The 23,272-nt window shown below is 39.9% G+C and overlaps 1 protein-coding gene across 1 annotated transcript in view; it reads right to left on the reverse strand.

The window, feature by feature from the left end:
* LOC126209891 (serine/arginine repetitive matrix protein 2) overlaps nt 1-23,272 on the reverse strand; it is a 690,162-nt gene that overhangs the window by 32,242 nt on the left and 634,648 nt on the right. The window contains exons 20-21 of the mRNA XM_049939014.1: nt 21,610-21,884; nt 15,873-16,002 (exon numbers count right to left, since the gene is read on the reverse strand). Coding sequence (XP_049794971.1) covers nt 15,873-16,002; nt 21,610-21,884 — 405 coding nt within the window. The remainder of the gene's footprint in view (nt 1-15,872; nt 16,003-21,609; nt 21,885-23,272) is intronic.

Here is a 23,272-nt window from a genome sequence, read left to right on the forward strand (position 1 = left end):
TGGCCAAGAGTAATCTACTGGTATCAAATGGAGGCCTTAATTTGAGAAGGCCTTATACATATACAAAGGCCCTTCTCTGTATATGTTCAATATTCCTGATTAGTCCTATCTGGTATGGGTACCACACACTTCAGCAATATTCTAGAACCAGTTGTATGAGTGATTTGTAAACAATCTCTTTTGTAGACTGATTGCACTTCCTCAATATTCTACCAATAAACTGAAGTCTACCACCACTTTTACCCATCAACAAACCAATGTGATCATTCCATTTCATATCCCTACAAAGTTTCACATCCAGGTATCTGTATGAGTAGGCTGATTCCAACTGTGACTCACTGATATTATAATCATAGGATACTAATATTTTTCATTTTGTGAAGTGCACAGTTTTACATTTATGAACATTTAGAGCAAGTTGCCAATCTCTGCACTAAGTCGAAACATTATCAAGACCTGACTGAATATTTATGCATCTTCTCTCAGATAGTACTTTGCCCTGGATAATGGATTCAAAGGAAATGGACATAGGCCGTGTAACAGGAATTTGTGAGATGGAAACAAAAACACTGCTTTACATTTGGGACATGGAATGTTCGTAGTCTTAATAAACCAGATCAAAATGATTTAATGATACATGACCGACACGGCTTCAGAAAATATCAATCTTGTGCAACACAGCTAGCTCTTTATTCCCATGAAGTAATGAGTGCTGTCGACAAGGAATCTCATATCAATTCTATAGTCCTAGATTTCCAGAAGGCTTTTGATACAATTCCTCACAAGCGACTATTAATCAAATTGCGTGCATATGGAGTATCATCTCAGTTGTGTGACTGGATTCATGATTTCCTCTCAGAGAGGTCACAGTTTGTAGTTATAGACAGTAAATCATTGAGTAGAACAGAAGTGATATCTGGCATTCCTCAAGGTAGTGTCATAGGCCCTCTGCTGTTCCTGATTTACATAAAGGATCTGGGTGATAATCTGAACAGCCCCCTTAGATTGTTTGCAGATGATGCTGTAATTTACCATCTAGTAATATCATCAGATGATCAATTCCAATTACAATATGATCTAGAGAGAATTTCTGTATGGTGTGAAAAGTGGCAATTGGCACTAAACAAAGAAAAGTGAGAGGTCATCCACATGGGCACTAAAATAAAGTCGATAAATTTAGGGTATATTATAAATTGCACAAATCTAAGGGCTGTCAATTCGACTAAATACCTAGGAACTGTAATTACAAACAACTTAAATTGGACAGACCACATAGATAATATTGTGGGGAAGGCAAAAGAAATACTGTGCTTTGTTGGCAGAACACTTAGAAGATGTGACAAACCCACTAAGGAGACAGCCTACATTACACCTGTCCATCCTCTGCTGGAATCCAGGTAGGATTGACAGAGGACATCGAAAAAGTGCAAAGAAGGGCAGCTTGTTTCATGCTATCATGCAATAGGGGTGAGAGTGTCACTGATATGATACATGAGTTGGGGTGGCAGTCACTGAAACAAAGACGGTTTTCTTTGCGGCAAGATCTATTTACGAAATTTCAATAACCAACTTTCTCTTCTGAATGCAAAAATATTTTGTTGACACCCACCTACATAGGGAGGAATGATCATCATAATAAAATAAGAGAAATCAGAGCTCGAACGGAAAGATTTAGGTGTTCCTTTTTCCCACACACCATGGTAGAGAAGTAGTACGAAAATGGTTCAATGGACCCTCTGCCAGGCACTTAAGTGTGAATTCCAGAGTAACCATGTAGATGTAGATGTAGATTATACACAACTGCATCATCTGCAAAAAGCCTGATGCTACTATTAATATTGTCTGCAAGGTCATTAATATACAACATGAATACTAAGGGTCCCAACACAATTCCCTGGGGCACACCCAAAGTTACTTCTACATCTGATGATGACTCTGCATCCGAAATAACATGCTGTGTCTTCCCTACCAAAAAGTCCTCAATCCAGTCACAAATTTCACTTGATACCCCATATGACTGTACTTTTGACAATAAGCATAGGTGTGAGGGGTTGCTGTTCCCCCATCGGGTGCCTCCCCAGGTGGCGGATAGGAGAATGCTCACCAGATGTGGTGGGTACTGGGGAAATTAAATACCTAGGGTGGACCAAAACCAGTGAAGAGGAAGTCAAGGGCTCAGATGCTGAAAGAGAATGTTTTTCTAGCATTTCTATGGTAGAAGAGGCGGAAGGCATCTCTACGGGGCAGGCAGAGCTTAGAGCCCAGGAAAGGCAATCTGCATAGGAAAGGGTAATCCAAAATATTACTCAGCAAGCCTGGAAGCTGTGAGGTGGCAGCCCCATCACCAAGCTTAACCTGAGCAGTGCTCGTAATGCGGCCAGGGGATTCTATACCTTTTGGCTCACATCAACGATTTGCCTCAGATAATGGATTCAAAGGAAATGGACATAGGCTATGGAACAGGAATTCATGAGATGGAAACAAGAAACGCTGCTTAACATTTGGGACATGAAATGTTCATAGTCTTAATAAACCAGCTGTGGCAGTGACTTTGATATCTGAACTAAAAACATACAAGTCAGACATTGTAGCTCTACAGGAAGTTAGATGGCTTCGAGAAGGGATACACACGGAGGATAATTGTGTCATTCTTTATGGGGGAGATGAAACATATCATAAATTTGGTACTGGTTTTGCTGTTAAGAACAGGATTGTTAATCAGGTTAAGGAATTCCATCCCATTAACAAAAGAATGTCTTACATAACAATCAAACACCAGTGATACAATATAACATCCATAAATGTCCATGCACCGACTGAAGATTCAGCTGAGGATGAGAAAGATGACTACTATGAAGAATTAGAGAGAGTAGTCGAAAGTATTCCAACAAGAGATATGAGAATTATCTTAGGGGACTTTAATGGAAAAATAGTTAAAGAGGATATGTTCATCCCCACAATAGGAAAACATAGCAAGCACTTGAGCACAAACGAAAATGGATTTAAATGATCGACTTTGCACTGCCAAAGAATATGAGAATTTGCTCAACAATGTTCCCTCACAAAGATATACACAAACGTACATGGTGTTCTCCAGATGGCAAAACAGTAAATCAGATTCACCATGTTATGACAGATCAACGTTTCACTTCATTTATAAGAGTTGTCAGAATGTACAGAGGAGCTGAAATTGACTCAGATCATTTCCTAGTGGTAGGAAAAATGAAAATCAAGATGATTTGGCATCAACAACCAAAAGCCATACCAAAACCTAATTTAGACATCGAATGACTGAAGGCACTGTCTGTTAAAGAAGCCTATGCAACTGAAATAAATAACCGATTTACAGTATTGCAAGAAGCTGAGGAGGAAAGTAGTGTCGAGAAGGCTTGGGGTAAAATAAAGACTGCAGTAATAGATGCAGCAGAAAAAACATTGGGCAAGAAAAAGAAAATGAAGAAACAGAAATGGTTCAACGAAAAATGTCAGAGAGCAGTAGAAAGGAGGAAAGAAGCCAGGATGCTGTGGCTGCATAATAAGGAGAGTGAGGACAGCAGAGAGACCTTCAAGGCAGTTAGAAGAGAAACAGCAAGGGTTCTACAGACAGAAAAAAGGAAATATCTAACTGGAGTATTAGAATCTATAGAAGTGGAAAGCAGGAATGGAAACTCAAAGAAGTTGTTTCAGTATACAAAGAAAAGTAAGAGAGGTTATCAAAGTGAAAACCTATTCCTAATAGATAAAAATCAAAATATGCTAATGCAACTGGAAGATATCCTAGAAAGATGGAGAGAGTACTTCTCAGAAATGTTAAATTGCACTGATCCACACATAACTTTCAATTATGCAATGTCTGAGAGTGACAGCATTAATAATGACAAATTTAGAATCACAGAACAGGAAGTGATCCACACCATTCAAAAGCTCAAAAACAACAAGGCAGCAGGTGAGAACCAGATATCAGCAGAGATGTTAAAAGAGGGCAGAAGCAAACTACACAAAGCAATTTATAACTTTATCACAATGATCTGGAAAACTGAAACACTACTGGAAGATTGAAAAACTGCAATAATTTGTCCAATACACAAGAAAGGAAACAGAATGGAATGTGGAAATTAGAGAGGCATCAGTTTGCTGAACATAACATACAAAATCCTCTCAATGATCATTCTGGAAAAACTTAAACCTTACGCAGAAAACATTATTCAAGATTACCAGGCTGGATTTCGAAAAAACCATTCTACAACTGATAATTTGTTTACTATATGACAGAGCTTTGAGAAATACTGGGAATTTAACAAAAACATCCACTGTCTCTTCATTGACTTCCAGTGAGCCTACAACAGCATCCAAGGAAGTAGCCTCTACAACACATTACGAGAATTTAGTATACCCAGTAAAATCATTAGGATGATACAACTGTGCATGGATGACTCCCAGGTAGCAGTGAAGTTCAGAGGATCCATATCCCCCACCGAAGCAAATTAAAACAGGCTTACAACAGGGAGATGCTTTTTCATGTGTCCTCTTCAACCTTGCATTAGAGAAAGTGGTTTGGGAGACTAATTTACTTCTATATAATGGTCTCCGATTTGAACACAGTGAAGTAAAACTCTTGGTTTATGCAGATGATATAGTGTTGCTGAGTGAAACTGAAGAAGAACTGAAAGACATGTACAAGTCTCTGAGGCACAGTGCCAGCAAAATGGGACTTTTGATTCACCAAGAGAAAACCGAATACATGGAAATAGGTCGAATCATAAACCCAAATCCTTACTTTGAAATTGACCAGCATTCTAAATTCAGAAAAGTTCTCCAGTTTAAATACCATTTATGAAAATCAAGAAATACTGCATCTAACAGAGTGCCTTGATCCAGAGCTTTCATTATGTCACTTGAGAAAAGTGTGAGATGGGTTTCACATGATCGACATTTCAAAAGCTATGCTGCTTGGCACTGAGAATGTCATTCTGTTCAAGATGACTGGTCACTGATACCAGTTTCAATATGGACATCCTCAAAAATGTCAGACTTATTTGTTGCCATTAGATCCAACATATTTCCATCATGAGAGGGTTACTAACTATCTGTTCTAAGTAGTTTTCAGAGAAGGTATTTAGTAAACGTTCACAGGATGTATTATCATGCACACCACTAACAAAAGTCTCCACTGATGATTAGATTTTGATTGGGGAACTTATGTTCAAGTGAACTGAGGTTTTCTCCGAAGCTTTTGGTTACATCAGGAGATGAGTCTGGTGAGCGATAGGAGGATCCATTTGCCATTTTATGCCCACCCCTGACACTGAGTCAGGCCCAAACTATCTCACGTACTGCCTCAGTTTCTATATTGGTAGAATCGAGTTTCTGGTCTAGTGCAGCAAAAACACCATCTACATTTCCAGTTTGCCTATCCTTTTGATATACACTCGTTTTCCACAAAGATCTCACAGCTATCAATTTCAGGTTTCAACCAGCTTTATGTAGCTAATAGTCTGTGAGCTTCACTGCTTTTCATGAGTACTTCAAACTCTGGCACTTTGTTGCGAATGCTATGGCAGGATTTTAATACCTCACCTTTGGGAGGCATTTCTTTCAGTCTTATCTGGATAGGATGGGGACTCATTTACTCTAAAAAGCTGTTGTGTGTACCCCACACACAATCAGCTGCCTGAGTAGCAGCCTCTGATGTGTAGTGCACACCTGATCTATTTAGGAGGAGCTTACAGTTGCCAACCCTATGGTGCAAGTCCAGGAAGTCACAGCGTAGCTTGTCACAGAAGCTCTGAAGTCTCTGGTTCAGTCCTTCCATTCTATTCAGAACCAAAGGGCCATGATCAGTTCTGAGGACAATGCTGCAAATAGTGAGCTTTGTTGAAACTCCACACACAAGGCTGGTCTTCTCAATCTTCTCTGCCACTGGAATGACTCAAGAATTACCTCAGACCCCAGACAACAGTCTTCATTTGTTCCAACATGCACCACAATCTGCAGTTGGTTGCACCCTGCTTCCTCAATTGCTGCTTGAATAGCCTCTTCAACATGTTGAATGAGGCGCCAAGGCATACACATTGAGTGCACCGGGTGTCCTTTCCTGTCCCTTGCTGCCATTTCCCTAAGTGGTACTGTCATTCACCATATGTTTGAACTACTGACAATTAATAGACCCTAAAAAGTGGTTCAAATGGCTCTGAGCACTATGGGACTTAACTGCTGTGGTCATCAGTCCCCTAGAACTTAGAACTACTTAAACCTAACTAACCTAAGGACATCACACACATCCACGCCCGAGGCAGGATTCGAACCTGCGACCGTAGCGGTCGGGCGGCTCCAGACTGTAGCGACTAGAACCGCTCGGCCACTCCGGCCGGCAATAGGCCCTACATTTTGTGTTTGCCTCCCCTTGACACCAGACAAAACAGTTTTCTCCAAAACAGGTGAAGTGAGTCCCACTGCCTCAGTTTCAGTTTCAGTGACAGTTGGTGCCCCAAACGTATTGGTTAGGGGGGACCGGTACAGCAACCTGAGTCCTTCTTGGCCCCATCCACCCTGTACAGAACACCTAGATCTACCATCATCATGCCACACACAGTCAGGTGGGGAGCTATTGACAGATGCTGTACTTTCTGCAGAGGAGACAGGATCCACAGGAGAGAACAGTACTTCAGGTACCTGTGGTTCAGGTGTCACAGGTACATGGCTCTCAGAGGCTCGTCAAACACACTGATTTGCAGCAACTGCCAATTGTTTGCTAGTAGTCAGGGCGATTTCCAGCTGCTTACAAACATCAACCAACTCATTCTGTGTTTGAGAACAGCATTCACAGTGGGGCTGCATTTTGGCTGGTACAAAGTATTACAATGCAGTGAACAGATAACTTTAAATTAAACCTGCTGATTATCTTTTAATATGTTGAGTTAAAAAGTTGCTAATTCCCCTTAAGAACTGTAGCAGATACAGCGAGATTTCTGTTAAGGCAACACAAAAACCTGTGGTAAAAATTATTAGTTTCCAAAAACCTTTTGATGGTGTGTTTTACCTACCAAGAATTCTGAGTCCAGTCACAGTCACAGTGAAATGACAGAAGAAAATATTGTCAATTTTGGTATTTACATAAAGTTTTTGTTATAGTTTGTAACATCAATTTGTCAACTTATGTTACTTATATTTAAGTACCATATGAAGCATTAGTTTGAGAAATTACAGAAAAATAAATTAACAAATTTGACTTTTGGTGTCAAAATTATGGTTAACTAAAATTTATTTGTTATAAAATAAAAATAGTATTAAATACATTTCGAAAACAATAATTAGTAAAATGCTCCAATGAAGCAGTATGTGCCAAAACATTTTTGAAGGTACCAATGAGTGTAGTCAGTAGAAGCTAGACAATGTAGTTTGTTACTAAAGTTCAGTTCATGAACAAAATATTCTTTCATTATTGAAATTAGTAAATAATGTTTTTATTGTAACAGTACAACAGACCCATATTACATACTTGTCACATTTGTACACAGAAGGAAAGGGCATACTGCAGAATGAACTTCGGCAATAAAGTTGTTTTTCTGTCATGTGCCATGTGACTGGATAATGGTGTACTTTCAGGTGTTTAACCAAGATGTTGTTTACACTTTTCTGTCAGTCTTCAGCTGTTGCATGTTGTACTGTTATGCATACTCACTTGCCTGTACTCCAATGGAGTGTGAGGTAATGGGGGTTTCAAAATGAATGTGGTGGTCTTAAGGTTTTCAGGATTTATTACATTCAACTTACAATTATAAATAATACATCAAATGAAAGAGCAAGGCAAATAGTTTTTCTTGTAAGTGTTGAATGTGAGCACCATTCATCACAAGGCACACATCAAGTTGATAGATGAGTTCTTCTCAAACCTTTATCAGTGAGCCTGGGCTAACTGTTGCAACAACTGCTCCAATCCTATTTCTTAAGTTGGGTAGTTCATCTGGTAGTGGAGGCAAATACACATGATCCTTTATTAAACCCCAAAGGTAACTATCATATGGCATGAGGCTGGGTGACTTGGGAGGACACCTTGAATGAGTTCTGTCATCCAGACCCTTGCAGCCAATCCAGCACTTGGGTACAATGTCATTTAACAAATGACATACTGAGTTACACCAGTGAGGAAGCACACCATGTTTCTGCCAGATTAAGTTCTATGGTTTTGTTTCTTCTAACTGAGGAAAGAGTCAGAGTTCTAGTGCATCAAGATAAGAAAGGCCCATAAACTTTCCACCAGGATATAGATGAAAAAAAGAAAACATTTACTTTTGGGCATCTCATTGCAATTGTACCATCTTGTGAGGGTTGTCTGACCCCCAGATGTGAAGATTATGTGCATTCACATTTCTGCTTAGGTGAAATGCTAGTTAATTGCTGTTTATAGCTGAGGTTAATTCTTGGCACCTCCTGGGATCTTTGATGCTTATTTGTTTTTTGGAGCCCATATTGTTATTCCATGAAATGAAACACACTTTCTAAGTCTTTTCAAACACTGAAAAATGAGATTTTAATAAACTGCATGCCTGATCCCAGGCCTTGAAACTTCCATCCCAGTTTATTATGTGTTGAACATCTCTGTGTCGAAGAGAAGTACAAGGAATAGCAGCACCAACCCAGAATAAACAAATAAAATCAGCTATTGATGAGACCATATCATGGTGTAGACATCAAATTTATGGGACTGTGTATTTAGAAGTCTGTAGAAGTGAATATGCTGCAAAACTCAATAAACAAAAATTGATGTTTGAATTTAATCAAGACTTGGGATCTCGCTCTCATTTTATTACTCTCATCCATCAGAATTAGAAAAAAATGAGAAAAATGTGCATTTTTTGGAATTACAGTGCTGGACATCAGCATTTGAGCTCTGCTATTAATGGCCACGTAATGCTAAAATACCTCAGAGTCTGATTGGCGTCTAGGCAGTGAGTACACACAGCACCTGAGGAAAACTGGATTGATCATCAAGACATCATGCAGCAAAATGGAACTGACATCTTCACTGAATATTTGAAAACACACCATTAATTTTAATTATATGCATAAATCAACAATACAACGGGGAGGGAGGGGGGAGGGAGGGCAGGTAGGAGAGAGGTAGTGAGGGAGGGAGGGAGAAAGTGAGAACTGTATTTCTCATTCTCACACGCGATTTCATTCAATCTATAAATATTTGTTTATTTTGGAATAAGAAAAGCTTTCACATTAATACTTTATTACAGCAAAGAATGAAGCAGGACGTTACATCATGCCGGTTTTTGTTTCTTTAATGACTTTTAGTATGGATTTTTTCATGGAATTCATGCAGCTTAGAGGTAACTGCTCTTAAAAATATTTTAGAGTTGTTTCTAAGCCACAATTAGATCCTTTATGTTTTTACCACTCAGAAAATTTCATATTACACACAGGTTATGGACCCAATGTTTGAACAGATGAAATGACCAGCAAGCTCTTGGGTGCATTACTTGATACCTGATTCAGAAGGTCATCTGCAGAATGAACAGCACACAATTTCTGAAAAATTGTTGTTTGAGTTTATATTTCTCTACATTAGCTGGGGAAAACCCATTGATAACCTGTTGCCACATGGATCACATTCCATGTGTGAGATCTGGCCTATTTACACAACTGGCACACCCTATTCCAGTTGCATTTGAACATATCCTGCTCTACCAAAGGCAAGGCCACCTGTGAAGCAGTTGTGTCACATGGCAACTGTGCTGTACCTTCTGCACAGTCTTTCATGTTGGCATGACCACTGAGCAGGTGTCCACCCCAATGAATGGCAATCACAAAACTGTATCTGAGAGCAGATTTGATTTATCTGGGACATTGGAGGACTTTTCAAAAACCTGCTGATATGCAAATATGACTGGACTTCAAAAAGTAAGTTACAAATGTCATCCCACACTAAGACCATTGCACAATGCAACAAGAGTGGCACATTATTCTAAGAGAATACATGTCCCATGTTTGCTGCAGACAAAGCTCTACTGTTGTGCAGATAACAGATGCATCACAGTGTGGGAGTAATGTGGCGTGGAAACTTGAAACATACTTCAAAGCTGAAGGACGTGGGACACAAAACTCTAAGTTGCACACAAATTCATCATAAAATTCTTACAGCATATGGACCAAATACAATTTCATGTCTAACCATAGTGAAATGGTGCCAACAATTGGGTTGAAGCCACACAGAGGTGGGTGATGCTGATTGGGAAGGAAGGCCATTGACACTGACTGAAGTTCCAATGCCTAGGCAACTGGGGAACTGATCACAGCAATCACAGATATTCCAGTGATGTAGACATTCCCACAGTGACCCCAAATGTGTCCACCAACTAGAAGATGCATATTACTGAACTTCTCAAACAATTTATTTAAGCTACTTTTGCTTTGCACAAAATTGCTTGTCTTGAAAACAAATGAATCAATCTGCTGACATATTTTGCATATTCACACTCAATAATGGCCTGTGGAATAATCTTCTGGGGTAATTCAACACTTACAAACACAGTATTCACTGCACAAAAGTGATCAGTGAGAATAATAAGTGCTGCTGACTTGTAGTCATTGTGTAGTTACCTCTTCAAGAAATTTAAGAAATTTGGCATTTTAACAGCACCATCACAATATGTATATTCACTAATGAAATTTGTCACAAATAAACCATCTCATTTTGAGAAGAATGGCTATCTATGACACCAGAGGAGGAAATTACCCATTATTAAAGCTGCCAGTGACTTAAAAAATGGAATTCAATGAGTAGCCAAAAAAATATTTGAGCTTTTCAGAGAGAGAGAGAGAGAGAGAGGAGAGAGAGAGAGAGAGAGAGAGAGAGAGAGAGGAGGAGAAGGAGAAGAAGAAGAAGAAGAAGAAGAAGAATAAAGCAACAATTAGTTTTGAAGTGTAGTGGCATGAATAGGACTAGAAAATAATGTCCTCATTAATGTTAACACTAATTATGCATACCAGTAAACTTCAATTCATGCCTTCAGCCCTTTTTCCCCTTCTTAAATCATCAGCATTGCCTGAGGTACAGGCTGGATCACCCAGTTATATAGAAAGTTGGGATCTTAGTCCATTACCAGAGAGCCTCTGCAATGTCGACTATTTAAGAGGGACAGAAAAGGGTTGAAGGGATGAACTGAAGTTTGTGTTAGTAAGAGCACTGGACTATGGTAGTCCATGGAGCTGTGCCAGCCATACTCCTATGGTGGTATAATGGTTGGCACCTCTGCCTAGTAAGCAGGAGACCTGGATTCAAGTTCCAGCTGTCCCACAAATTTTAATTCATTTCTTCAGCTTCTATCATTATCAAAGATAAAGTTGAGACTCATAAGTGTCACAGAAAAGGTAATTTCATCAAATCAGTAGATAATCTAGGAATACTTACCATGATTATCAGTTTGAATACCTTAGCACTAATCATAATTTGTTGTTAGTTTGCTGAACACAAGCAGCCAACAGTGGCCACTTCAGGCACTAAAGTATAACTTGACTCATTCCTGAAGACTCTCCTTCATGATGGAATTGACAGAACACAATGTGTAAATGAATGTATGAATGAAACCCAGTGGCAGAAAATACAGGGTGACTCAAAATGAATGAACAGATTAATCTTGTAACAGAGATGCTGACTCATAGATAGGCATAATGAAAAGAGTGTCACAAATAAAACTTTTGGCCAGTAAGGCCTTTGTCAAAAATAGATGACAGATGCACACACACACTCTCTTGCAAACACAATTCACACACACGACTGTTGTCTCAGCCAACTGCGAGCAGCAGCACCAGTGCATGATGGGAGTGGTAACTGGGTGGGGGTAAGGAGAAGGTTGGGGAAGAGTGGGGGAGGGATAGTAGGGTAGGGGTGGCAGACAGTGAAGTGCTGCAGGTTAGACACAGGGGAGACGAGAGGTATTTGGATACATTCCATCCTGGATTTTTCATTGTCAGATTTATCTTGTTTATTACAAACTATGAAACATAGAAACACATTGTGCATGTCTCTGGATAGGGGAAGGTTCAAAGTTTTCTGTTCACACAGACACTATACCTCACATTCTACAGGAGCACCAAGTACTGCTTGAGAAACATAAAAACATTAGTCCATAAGTTACACATATTAATCAACGGCTTCAACAATTCGATTTCTCAGCTCCTGAAGAGTAGCTGCTACATATGGGACAAAGACTCTGTATTTTGTAACTCCACAGAAAAAACTGCGAGTCATGAGGTCTGATGGCCTTGGATGCCAAAAACAATGAACAAGGTCTTGTTGTTCACTTCTTCCAATATGATGTCGTGGGGTGGTGGTGTTAAGATAACGCTGCACCTCAAGGTGAAAGGAGGTGGGGTGCCATCATGCATAAAAATAAAATGATTGGAATCTTCATGAAGTTGAGAAAACAACCAATTTTGCAGCATGTTGAGGTATGACATCCTGTCACAGTTACATCTGCAGAAGAAAAAGATCCATAAACTTTGTGAACAGAAATGGTACAAAACTCATTCAGTTTTGGTGAGTTTCTTTCATGTTTATCAGTGACACCAGGATTTTGTGATTCTAGAATTCTTACATTATGGCAGTTTACTTTACCTGATAGATAAAATGTCAATTCATCCACAAAGATGAATCATTCAGAAAAAGTGTCCTCTACCATATCCAAGAGAACTGAAGTGAAAAATTTGTACCTGCTGTTATGGTCACTGGGATGCAATTGCTGTGGTAAATGTAACTTGTAAGGCATCATATGCAGGTGTAGTTTCAGAACACACCACACCATTGTTTGTGGAAGCTGAAGTTTCTGGCCTGCCAATCCTGGGGACTTCTGGGGGCTCCATGTGAACACATCTTGGATACATTCAAAGTTTTCATCAAATGTATGTGGTAGACCAATGCTCTTCCCTTTGCATATACAACTGACTTCCAAGAATTTTGTATGCCAGTCATAAATATGCTTGTCCAGAGGTGGGTTCTTCCTGAATTGACAGTGGAATGCCAGTTGCCCTTGAAGAATAAATTGACTCTGTGCAAATTCCAACACACAAAATGATTTCCATTGTGGTGGATTTATCATGTTGCTACAAATTAACAATAGAACAGCTGTGTCAAAACTTTGAACCTTCCTCTGTCCAGTGACACGCACAATGTGTTTCTTTGTATGTAATAAACAACTGAAATCAGTTCCTTCTTTTTGAATCACCTGGACCTGCTGAGCACAATGTGCCGTCTGGTTCCCCTATCATACCAAATTCTCTGAACGACATAGATGGGAATTGTGCCCACAAAGTACCCTTTGATTTTGCAATCCTTATGGCCTCAACATCTGCTCCCACTTCAGTTCATTAATTTAAATTCACACTTTCCACTCCATAATCTCCATCTTCCTGTGGTTTAGCTTCTCTGCCCAAAATGCTCCTCTACTTAATTGTATGCCACATACTCTCCAATGTCATGTTTCTTTGCTGCTGCTCCCTCCCAGCTGTTATCTCCCTTCCCTCCAACCTCTCCTTCCTTTTATGAAGCTCAGACAATGTAGAGCTGTGTGTGTGTGTGTGTGTGTGTGTGTGTGTGTGTGTGAGTGTGTTTAATTGTTTGTTAGTTCTGAGCAAAGATTTTGTCAAAATGTTTAACAATTCCAATATTGAAGAGTTTCCAGCAGATTGAAACTGTGTACCTGAACAGGACTTGAATCTGGTACTTTTGCTTTTGAAGGCAGGTGCTCTACTGGCTGTCTGTCTGAGCATGACTCACAACCTGCCATTGCAGCTTCACATTTGATGCACTCAGTCAGTTCAGTTGGCAGAGCACTCTGGTGGAAGTAAAACTGCAATGGCAGGTCCTGAGTCATGCTCATGTAATTTGGTCAGCAGAGTACTTGTCCACAAAAGGCCATGTTTGAGTCCCAGTCTGGCACATGGTTTTAATCTGACAAAAAGTTTCAAATGAGTGAACACACTGTTGGAGAGTGAAAATTCATTCTGTAAACTTCGGCCTTGTTTATGTCCTTCTTGAGCACTCAGTGCCTCAGCTATATAGTCAGTGTTTACCTTCATTACTTCCATTATTTAGGTATTGATTAAGTGACTTTCTTGTGTGCTGCATAGTTATCTAAATTGATTTTACAGTTATAAATGCCCGCATCTCGTGGTCGTGCAGAAGCGTTCTCGCTTCCCACGCCCGGGTTCCCGGGTTCGATTCCCGGCGGGGTCAGGGATTTTCTCTGCCTCGTGATGGCTGGGTGTTGTGTGATGTCCTTAGGTTAGTTAGGTTTAAGTAGTTCTAAGTTCTAGGGGACTGATGACCATAGATGTTAAGTCCCATAGTGCTCAGAGCCATTTGAACAATTTTTTTTTTACAATTATAAATAGTTCTAGTGAAAAATGATTTGTGATACATTCTCATTTTTTGTAGATTTTCTACTCTTTAGGCACTGTACTCATGTAATATATGCCTTATATTCTGCAGTGTAACATATCACTTCGCTGGTGATGTGTTGCACTAGCATTTTTCAAACATATGAATGATGACTGTCACTATAAAAAATTTATATTCGTAATGTATTAGACAATCTATGGATGGACACAGCATATCTGCAAGTTGGGATGACAATAAAAGTCATACCACATTCACAGTACCCCAATGCTTAAGTGGTTTATTCCATGTCTTTGGTTCTTGCCTTGGAGATATGGTGCAGGCCATAGAGGAAGAATGACCATGACAATGCCTATGATTTCACATGGACAAGAGAAAACTTGTTATATAGATACATTCAACTGACATCTGTTAATGAAGACAGAATGTTTTTGGTCTTTGTCCTCATCAATGTTTTGTGATGTTCTGCAAAATGAAACACTTTTTTAATGCACAGTTATTGTAAATGGAGTGCAACATTCAAGATGTTGTTAATGAGAAGTGTTGCCTTTATTTCAAGAGTTGGATGTTGGACTTGTACTCTTAACTGCCAGCAGTAGCTACAGCACTTTGAGAAAAGAAGTTTGATCAGAAAATTTTGGCAAAATTGCTGAAATACAGAGGTAAACAAGATTAAAAAACAGGAAGTGTTGGTTCTCGATCAGACTTTACTTCAACACCAGATATCACAGTAAAGAACAAGCAGAACATTGCAATTCTTGACACATATGTATCCTTTACATCTTAACATGTTGACTCATAGGCCTGAAACCTTATGATGATCATCAAAAAAAAAAAAAAAAAAAAAAAAAAAAAAAAAAAAAAAAAACACTTGAGAAAACTAAGCTTACCAGGAGACAGACTCGCTGGCCCAAATTTACACTCAGAAGGATGAGAAGAAATAAACATGAATGGAGAGACATTAGAGAGGGAAGGGAGGGACGGAGGGAGGATGAAGGAAGGTTAGTGCTTAATATACCATTGACATTGAGACCATTCGAGATGGAGCTCAAGCTTAGATTGTTCCAATAATGGGGAAGTAAATTGGCCATGTCCTTTCAAAGGAACCATCTCAGCACTTGTGTGGAACCATTAGGTAAATCACAGAAAACCTAAATCTGGATGGTTGGACACAGATCTAAACCATTCTCCTCTTGAATGTGAGTCCAGTGTGCCAACAGTGTTGCTTGGTGACAGCACCTAACATTCCCCTCCTTTTCAACCTTTCTCAGTCATTTATTCATTCATCCCTGAGGAAAGAGCAAATACTTGCAAACACTAGGAATTGATTTTTTTCTACTTTTAAATCTTTATTGGCAGTAGTTTGAATTTTCCCTCCTGAAGGTAACACTGGCCAACCAATCTGTCTCCTTGCAATGTTGTGACACACATTAAGACCACGCTTTTGATTCAGCAATAGCCAACCTACCTGAGAAATAATGCTACTCCTGTTACTAGTCACATCCAGGTCCATACCAAATGGCTTCATTGGCTTCAGACCATCCGAATAATCACTAGTATCTATCGAATATGAATTGGGAAATTCATAAGAAGAGTCACTGTGGAAACAAAACAATATAAATGAAAATAATTATTAAATTTTCAGTAAAATATTTACAAAATACACATGTAATGAGTGTTCAGATGCAATTCCCTAAGTCTGGTTATAATTTATTATGGTACATGATCTAAACATTTAATGAACAACCCATTACTATTGCATATTTTCTTCCCATTAGTTGTCATTTTACAGTTTTAACAATAACATATTTATATGAATAAACAATTGGAACTTTTTTCCTTCTGACTTAAAATATGAGTCCAAGGATAATTTACAACAACAATAATAAAAATAATAATAATAATAACAATAAGAGACAGGGACAGATATTTCATTGTTTTCCTTTATCATATAAAAGTGCATTAATTAATGCAAAACATGGTTAAATGACTCAAGCAAGAAATTTCATAAAACAAAAACAATATTAAAATTGCATGAACAACATTGCAGATTTTATGGAAGAATTTCATGATAATTTATTTAATGAAGATTGAGTTAACAATTGTGACATGTAATTTACTGTAATATTGTTTGTGTATAGTAAACTTAGTTGTAAGATAATAAGGATGCAAAACATCTACATACGTGCTCCAAAGCCACTGTATGGTGTACCACAGAGGGTATCTTGTACCACTACTAGTCATTTCCTTTCCTGTTACACTCACAAATAGAACGAGGGAAAAATGAATAACTATGTGCCTCTGTATCCTGTCTTCACAGTCCTCATGGGAGACGTATATTGGTGGCAGCAGAATCATTCTGCAGTCAGCTTCAAATGCCAATTTTCTGAATTTTCTCAATAGCATTCTGCAAAAAGAATTTCATCTTCCCTCTAAGGATTCCCATTGGAGTTCACAAAGCATCTCCATAGTACGTGCATTCTGGCTAAACCTACCAGTAATGAATCTAGCATGATGCCTCTGAATTGCTTGGATGTCTTCCTTTAACACAACCTAATGAGATCCCAAACACTCAAGCAGTACTCAAGAATGGATCACACTAGCTTTCTATACATGGTCCCTTTATACATGAGCTACAATTTCATAAAATTCTCCCAATTAATCAAAGTCAACCATTCACCTTCCTTACTACTGCCCTTATATGTTCATTTCATTTGATATTGCTTTGCAACATTATGCTAACATATTTAACTGATGTGACTGTATCAAGCATCAGACCACTAATACCATATTCCAACATTACAGGATTGTTTTCCCTAATCACTTGCATTAACTTATATTTTTTGACATTTAGAGCAACCTGCCATTCATCACATCAATCAGAAATTCCGTCTAAGCCATCATGTATCCTCCTACAGTCACTGAATGATGATATTTTTCCATACACTACAGCATTGTCAGCAAACAGTTGTAGATTGCTGCTCACCCTGTCTGTCAGCATGATATGTATTGATTGTTAAGAAGGTGTTTAGAAGCTTTTTTGGCATATCCTATGATAAAATCTTCTCCCAGAAATCTTCATCTGAAGATGATAGGCAGTAAACTTATTGAAACATTGTGACAAGATGATAACACAAATGCTTGGCTTATCAGCCAAGAAGATTTCATTATCAGATTATAAATACAATGATGACTGTGACTGTAAATGATGGCTTATTAAACACATTCTTAGTTTTAGTTCAGTCATGGCTCATTATTGTCACACTCTTAGTTTTGAATCAATATTTGTTTGGTGTAATTTATAGTGGCCATAGGTCAGTATTTTGATGAGTTCCTTCTTTGTAATAAACTCCAGAGTTAATTTGCTTTTATTTGCAATTTGACACTTTTACCAAGATCTCATAACTCAAAATTATATCCTAGACAAACAAAGTACAATGTAACATTTTTGTTATGTGTCACTTCTAAAATAATATTAACTCTCTAAAGCAGCAGTAAAGTTTGGAATAAAATACTTAAACTTATTAAAAATGTGTTTAGGGCAAAGTAGCATGTTATAGTGTTTACAGAAATTTATCCAAGACATGGCGATATTTTAAATTTGTCATTTTTTATACAACAGATGCTCTTAGTTTCAGAACATGTGATGCTCCAAGAACTAAATTTGGCAGAGACTATACAAAATTTATTTCATCTCAAACACTTGACAGACAATCACTCAGTATTTTTAAGATAGAGTACTTCAACACCTAACTGGTAAACATATTAAAAGGTACATTTCACTGATACTAATGAAATATTATTGATATGAATATTTTGATTCATTGAGCTGAAGTTACATCTTCATCAATAATATTTGTTATCCAACTGTCCATCAGGCCCTACAAATATGGAAAAAAGCTGTGTAAAGATTGCAGGAGAACTGGTATATGACTTGGCTGCTTTCACAGGTTCTGATGGGTTAGGAAAAGCCTTTTAATGGACTGAAATAGGAAGTGCTGGGTGGAGGGACTGGGAAAGTCTTACACCTGAGTCTTCCACAGAAATATGATCCTGTGGCAACAGGTTGGGACTGGGAGTGGCATAGGGATGGACTGGGACGTGGAGGTGGGTTCACGACTGAACACCACTTTAGGAAAAAGGATAGACTGCTACCACCTGCAGAGGTGGCATGTTGAATTGCAGACTGGCACAACAAAAAGACAGTTACACATTGACCTTTTGGTACAGGCCTTCTTCAGAGAGGAAAACACACACTTATTCACACAGGCAAGCACACTTTGTGCACAGATGACCACTCTCTTGGGCCACACCGGATAGAATTCAATTGTGTCATGTCAAACAGAGGCAGAAAACTGGAGTGGGACAGGAAAGGGGGAAGAGTAATGGGGAATCATGGGGGAAAGGGGGGGGGAGGAGAAGTCAGCACTGCCTGGCAGAGTGTGCATGGACTAGATGGTAGCAGGACAAGACTTCCAAGCACTGCATCAGGAGGCTGTGGGGGAGGGAGCACAGTGGGGGGTGGTGCGGGGGGGGGGGGGGAAGGGGGGGGGAGGAGAGAAGCAGATGAAGACCAGTGGGATACATTGGCAGAGATCACAATGAGTGTGAGGAGACATGAATTGGGAGGAGATGATAGAGCAGAGGATGTGGAAACTGTAGGTTGGAGGGTGTATGAACAGTGGATTACCATAGGTTGAGACTGGAATGATTCTGGGAGTGGAGAATGTAAGGACAACTCCCATCTGCGCAGTTCAGAAAAGCTGGTGCTGGACAGAAGGATCTATATGGGCTGACTTGTGAAGCAGCCATTAAAATCAAGCATGTTATGTTCAGCTGCATGTTGGGTCACAGGATCGTCCACTTTGCTCTTGGCCACAGTTTGGTGTGGTCTTTCATCTTGGTGGACAGCTGGTTGACAGTCGCACCAATATAAAAAGCTGTGCAATGGTTGCAGGAGAGCTGGCATACGACTGATGGTGTAGGACAAACCTGTGACAGGACTGTAATATGAAGTGTTGGATGGGTGGAATGGGCAGGCTGTACACCTGGGTCTTTCTCAGTGCAGTGAGAAGACCACACTTGTCCAGTATGCCGAAGGTCTCACAAAGTCCTTCACAGACAAGTATTATCTACCAGCCCCAGTCCACAAACAGATTTTCCATATCATATCCCCACAGAACCTCCAAATCCTTCAACTACTTCAAGAATCAAAGGAGCACTTCCTTCATCACCCGGTACCATCCCAAACTGAAACAACTGAACCTTGTCGTCTTTCAAGACTTTGGTTGTCTATTATCATGCCCTGAAATGAGGGACATCCTAGCCAAGATCATTCCCATCTCTCCTAAAGTGGTGTTCAGTTGTGAACAACCTCCATGTCCCTGTCCATCCCTATGCCACTCCCAGTCCCAATCTGGTGCCACAGAATCATATTTCTGTGGAAGACCCAGGTGCAAGACCTGCCCAGTCCACCCACCTGGCACTTCCTATTTCAGACCTGTCAAAGGCTTATCCTATCCCATCAGAAGCTTGGCTACCAGGCCACCTGTGAAAGCAGCCATGTCATATATCAGCTCTCCTGCAATCTTTACACAGCTTTTTCTATTGGTATGGCAACCAACAGCTGCCCACCAGGATGATGGCTGCCACAAAATGTGGCCAAGAACAAAGTGGACCACCCTGTGGTACAACATGCAGCTGAAGATAATATGCTTGATTTCAATGGCTACTTCACTACCTGGGCTATCTAGATTCTCTCCTTCCATCACTAGCTTTTCTGAACCGTGCAGATGGGAGCTGAGTTATCCTAACTTCTCCACTCCTGATATCATCCTGACCCCAACCTACAGTAAGCTATTGTCCTCACACCCTCCAACCAACAGTTTCTGCCCCCTCTGTCATATCACCTTCTCCCAATTCACACCCTCTCATGCTCATTGTGCGCTTCTCTCTCCAATGCACTCACCAGTCTTTTCTCTTTCTCTGTTCCTCTGTTCCTTTACTGTTCCCTTTCTGGCCCCTCCTATCTCCCCCCCCCCCCCCCTCCCACCTCGCCCACCCTCCCACACAGCCTCCTGACATTGTGCTTGTCAGCCTTGTCTTGCAGCCATCTAGTTGCTGTATGCTTTTCCAGGCAGTGTGGACTCATGCCCCACCTGTTCCCTGAATTCCCTCTCCCTTCCCTGCCCCAGTCTGGATTGCTGCTTCTGTTTGAGGCAGTTGCATTTAACCTTCTTCTGTGCTGTTATACAACATCAAATCTTATACTTGATAGTCGCACACAAGCTGAAATTGTGATAGTACAATAAAAAATGTAATAGCTACAAACGAAAATGGTGTCATTTAAAGAATGTATAGAAGCTGTGGACAGGTATTACAATAAGTTAGATGAAAAAAATATATTACAGCAGTTCTGCAAGGTTCGCAGGAGAGCTTCTGTAAAGTTTGGAAGGTAGGAGACGAGGTACTGGCAGAAGTAGAGCTGTGAGTACCGGGCGTGAGCCGTGCTTCGGTAGCTCAGATGGTAGAGCACTTGCCCGCGAAAGGCAAAGGTCCCGAGTTCGAGTCTCGGTCGGGCACACAGTTTTAATCTGCCAGGGAGTTTCATATCAGCACACACTCCGCTGCAGAGTGAAAATCTCATTCTGGAAACATTCCCCAGGCTGTGGCTAAGCCATGTCTCTGCAGTATCCTTTCTTTCAGGAGTGCTAGTTCTGCAAGGTTCGCAGGAGAGCTTCTGTAAAGTTTGGAAGGTAGGAGACGAGATACTGGCAGAAGTAAAGCTGTGAGGACCGGGCGTGAGTCGTGCTTCGGTAGCTCAGATGGTAGAGCACTTGCCCACGAAAGGCAAAGGTCCCGAGTTCAAGTCTCAGTCGGGCACACAGTTTTAATCTGCCAGGAAATTTCATATCAGCGCACACTCCGCTGCAGAGTGAAAATCTCATTCTGGAAGCAGTGATTGTTGTTTGTATCTGCGTACTGTAAAAACTGGATCTTGCTTAATGTTGGGGCTAGTATTTATGTATCTTTGCAATTGAGATTCCTGCCAGACAGTTAGCAGTACTTAAAATTTCAATCACAATAAACAAAAACTAAAATAATGTTTGATAGCTATAAGTGGCAACAACCATGCTTAATAATTACTTGAAGGCTGCAGGCCCACCCCATATCGAACAGTTTATTAATCAGAAATGTCATTGTACCTGAGGTAGGAGTTCCTGTCAGCAACGTCTGTAACCTCCAGTCGGTCCCCTGTGGAGGAAGCAGTTGGCTGCTGCTGCTGGTGATGATGGTGGTGGTGAGCTTCAGCTGTTGGAGATGATGTGGGGGCCGTCTGCCTCTGCTCCCTGTTCACATTTGCAGTCTTTCCATCTCCAGCTACCACTTCTCGGCTCCTGCTGTGGCTCCGACTGCGGCTTCTACTTCTTGTTCTTTCATCACTTTTTATTTTCTCTCTATCCTTTTCTTTGTCTCTTTCCTGCAAAAGAAATTTGCACGTAAGCTTTTTGATGTTATAGTTTAGTTGTCTATTACATAAGGAATGAGTTGTTCAAGATAGGTACACAAAACTTTGCTGATAAAATAATGTCAGAGATAACATAAAGTCAGACTATATTAAAATTTACCTGGAAGCTTGTCCAATTTGGAAAATCATTTTAGTTTCATGCAGTTCTGTTTTGAGCAAGTTTTACTGTACAAAGAGAAGTTTGCTAGAAGGCAGACACTCTTAAAATAGTAAAACATGTAGGCAGGACAATATTGTATAGGCTTATTTTGCGAACTTCTCAATACACAGCTGATATGAATTATGGCATCTCAGTTAGCAAAATCACCAATTTTTTTTAAAAAAAAGAAGAAGATAGCAGAACTTGGAGGTTACACTCAACAACCGAGATAGGTTAATAATTGGCTCCTTTTACCGACCTCCCGACTCAGCAGCAGTAGTGGCAGAACAACTGAGAGAAAATTTGGAATACATTTCACATAAATTTTCTCAGCATGTTATAGTCTTAGGTGGAGATTTCAATTTACCAGATATAGACTGGGACACTCAGAAGTTTAGGACGGGTGGTAGGGACAGAGCATCGAGTGACATTATACTGAGTGCACTATCCGAAAATTACCTCGAGCAATTAAACAGAGAATCGACTCATGGAGATAACATCTTGGACGTACTGATAACAAACAGACCCGAACTTTTCGATTCTGTATGTGCAGAACAGGGAATCAGTGATCATAAGGCCGTTGCAGCATCCCTGAATATGGAAGTTAATAGGAATATAAAAAAAGGGAGGAAGGTTTATCTGTTTAGCAAGAGTAATAGAAGGCAGATTTCAGACTACCTAACAGATCAAAATGAAAATTTCTGTTCCGACACTGACAATGTTGAGTGTTTATGGAAAAAATTCAAGGCAATCGTAAAATGTGTTTTCGACAGGTATGTGCTGAGTAAAACTGTGAGGGACGGGAAAAACCCACCGTGGTACAACAACAAAGTTAGGAAACTACTGCGAAAGCAAAGAGAGCTTCACTCCAAGTTAAACGCAGCCAAAACCTCTCAGACAAACAGAAGCTAAACAATGTCAAAGTTAGCGTAAGGAGGGCTATGCGTGAAGCGTTCAGTGAATTCGAAAGTAAAATTCTATGTACCGACTTGACAGAAAATCCTAGGAAGTTCTGGTCTTACGTTAAATCAGTAAGTGGCTCGAAACAGCATATCCAGACACTCTGGGATGATGACGGCATTGAAACAGAGGATGACACGCGTAAAGCTGAAATACTAAACACCTTTTTCCAAAGCTGTTTCACAGAGGAACTGCAGTTCCTTCTCTAAATCCTCGCACAAACGAAAAAATGGCTGACATC

This window comes from Schistocerca nitens, chromosome 10, assembly GCF_023898315.1.
Source record: "Schistocerca nitens isolate TAMUIC-IGC-003100 chromosome 10, iqSchNite1.1, whole genome shotgun sequence".
Taxonomy (NCBI): domain Eukaryota; kingdom Metazoa; phylum Arthropoda; class Insecta; order Orthoptera; family Acrididae; genus Schistocerca; species Schistocerca nitens.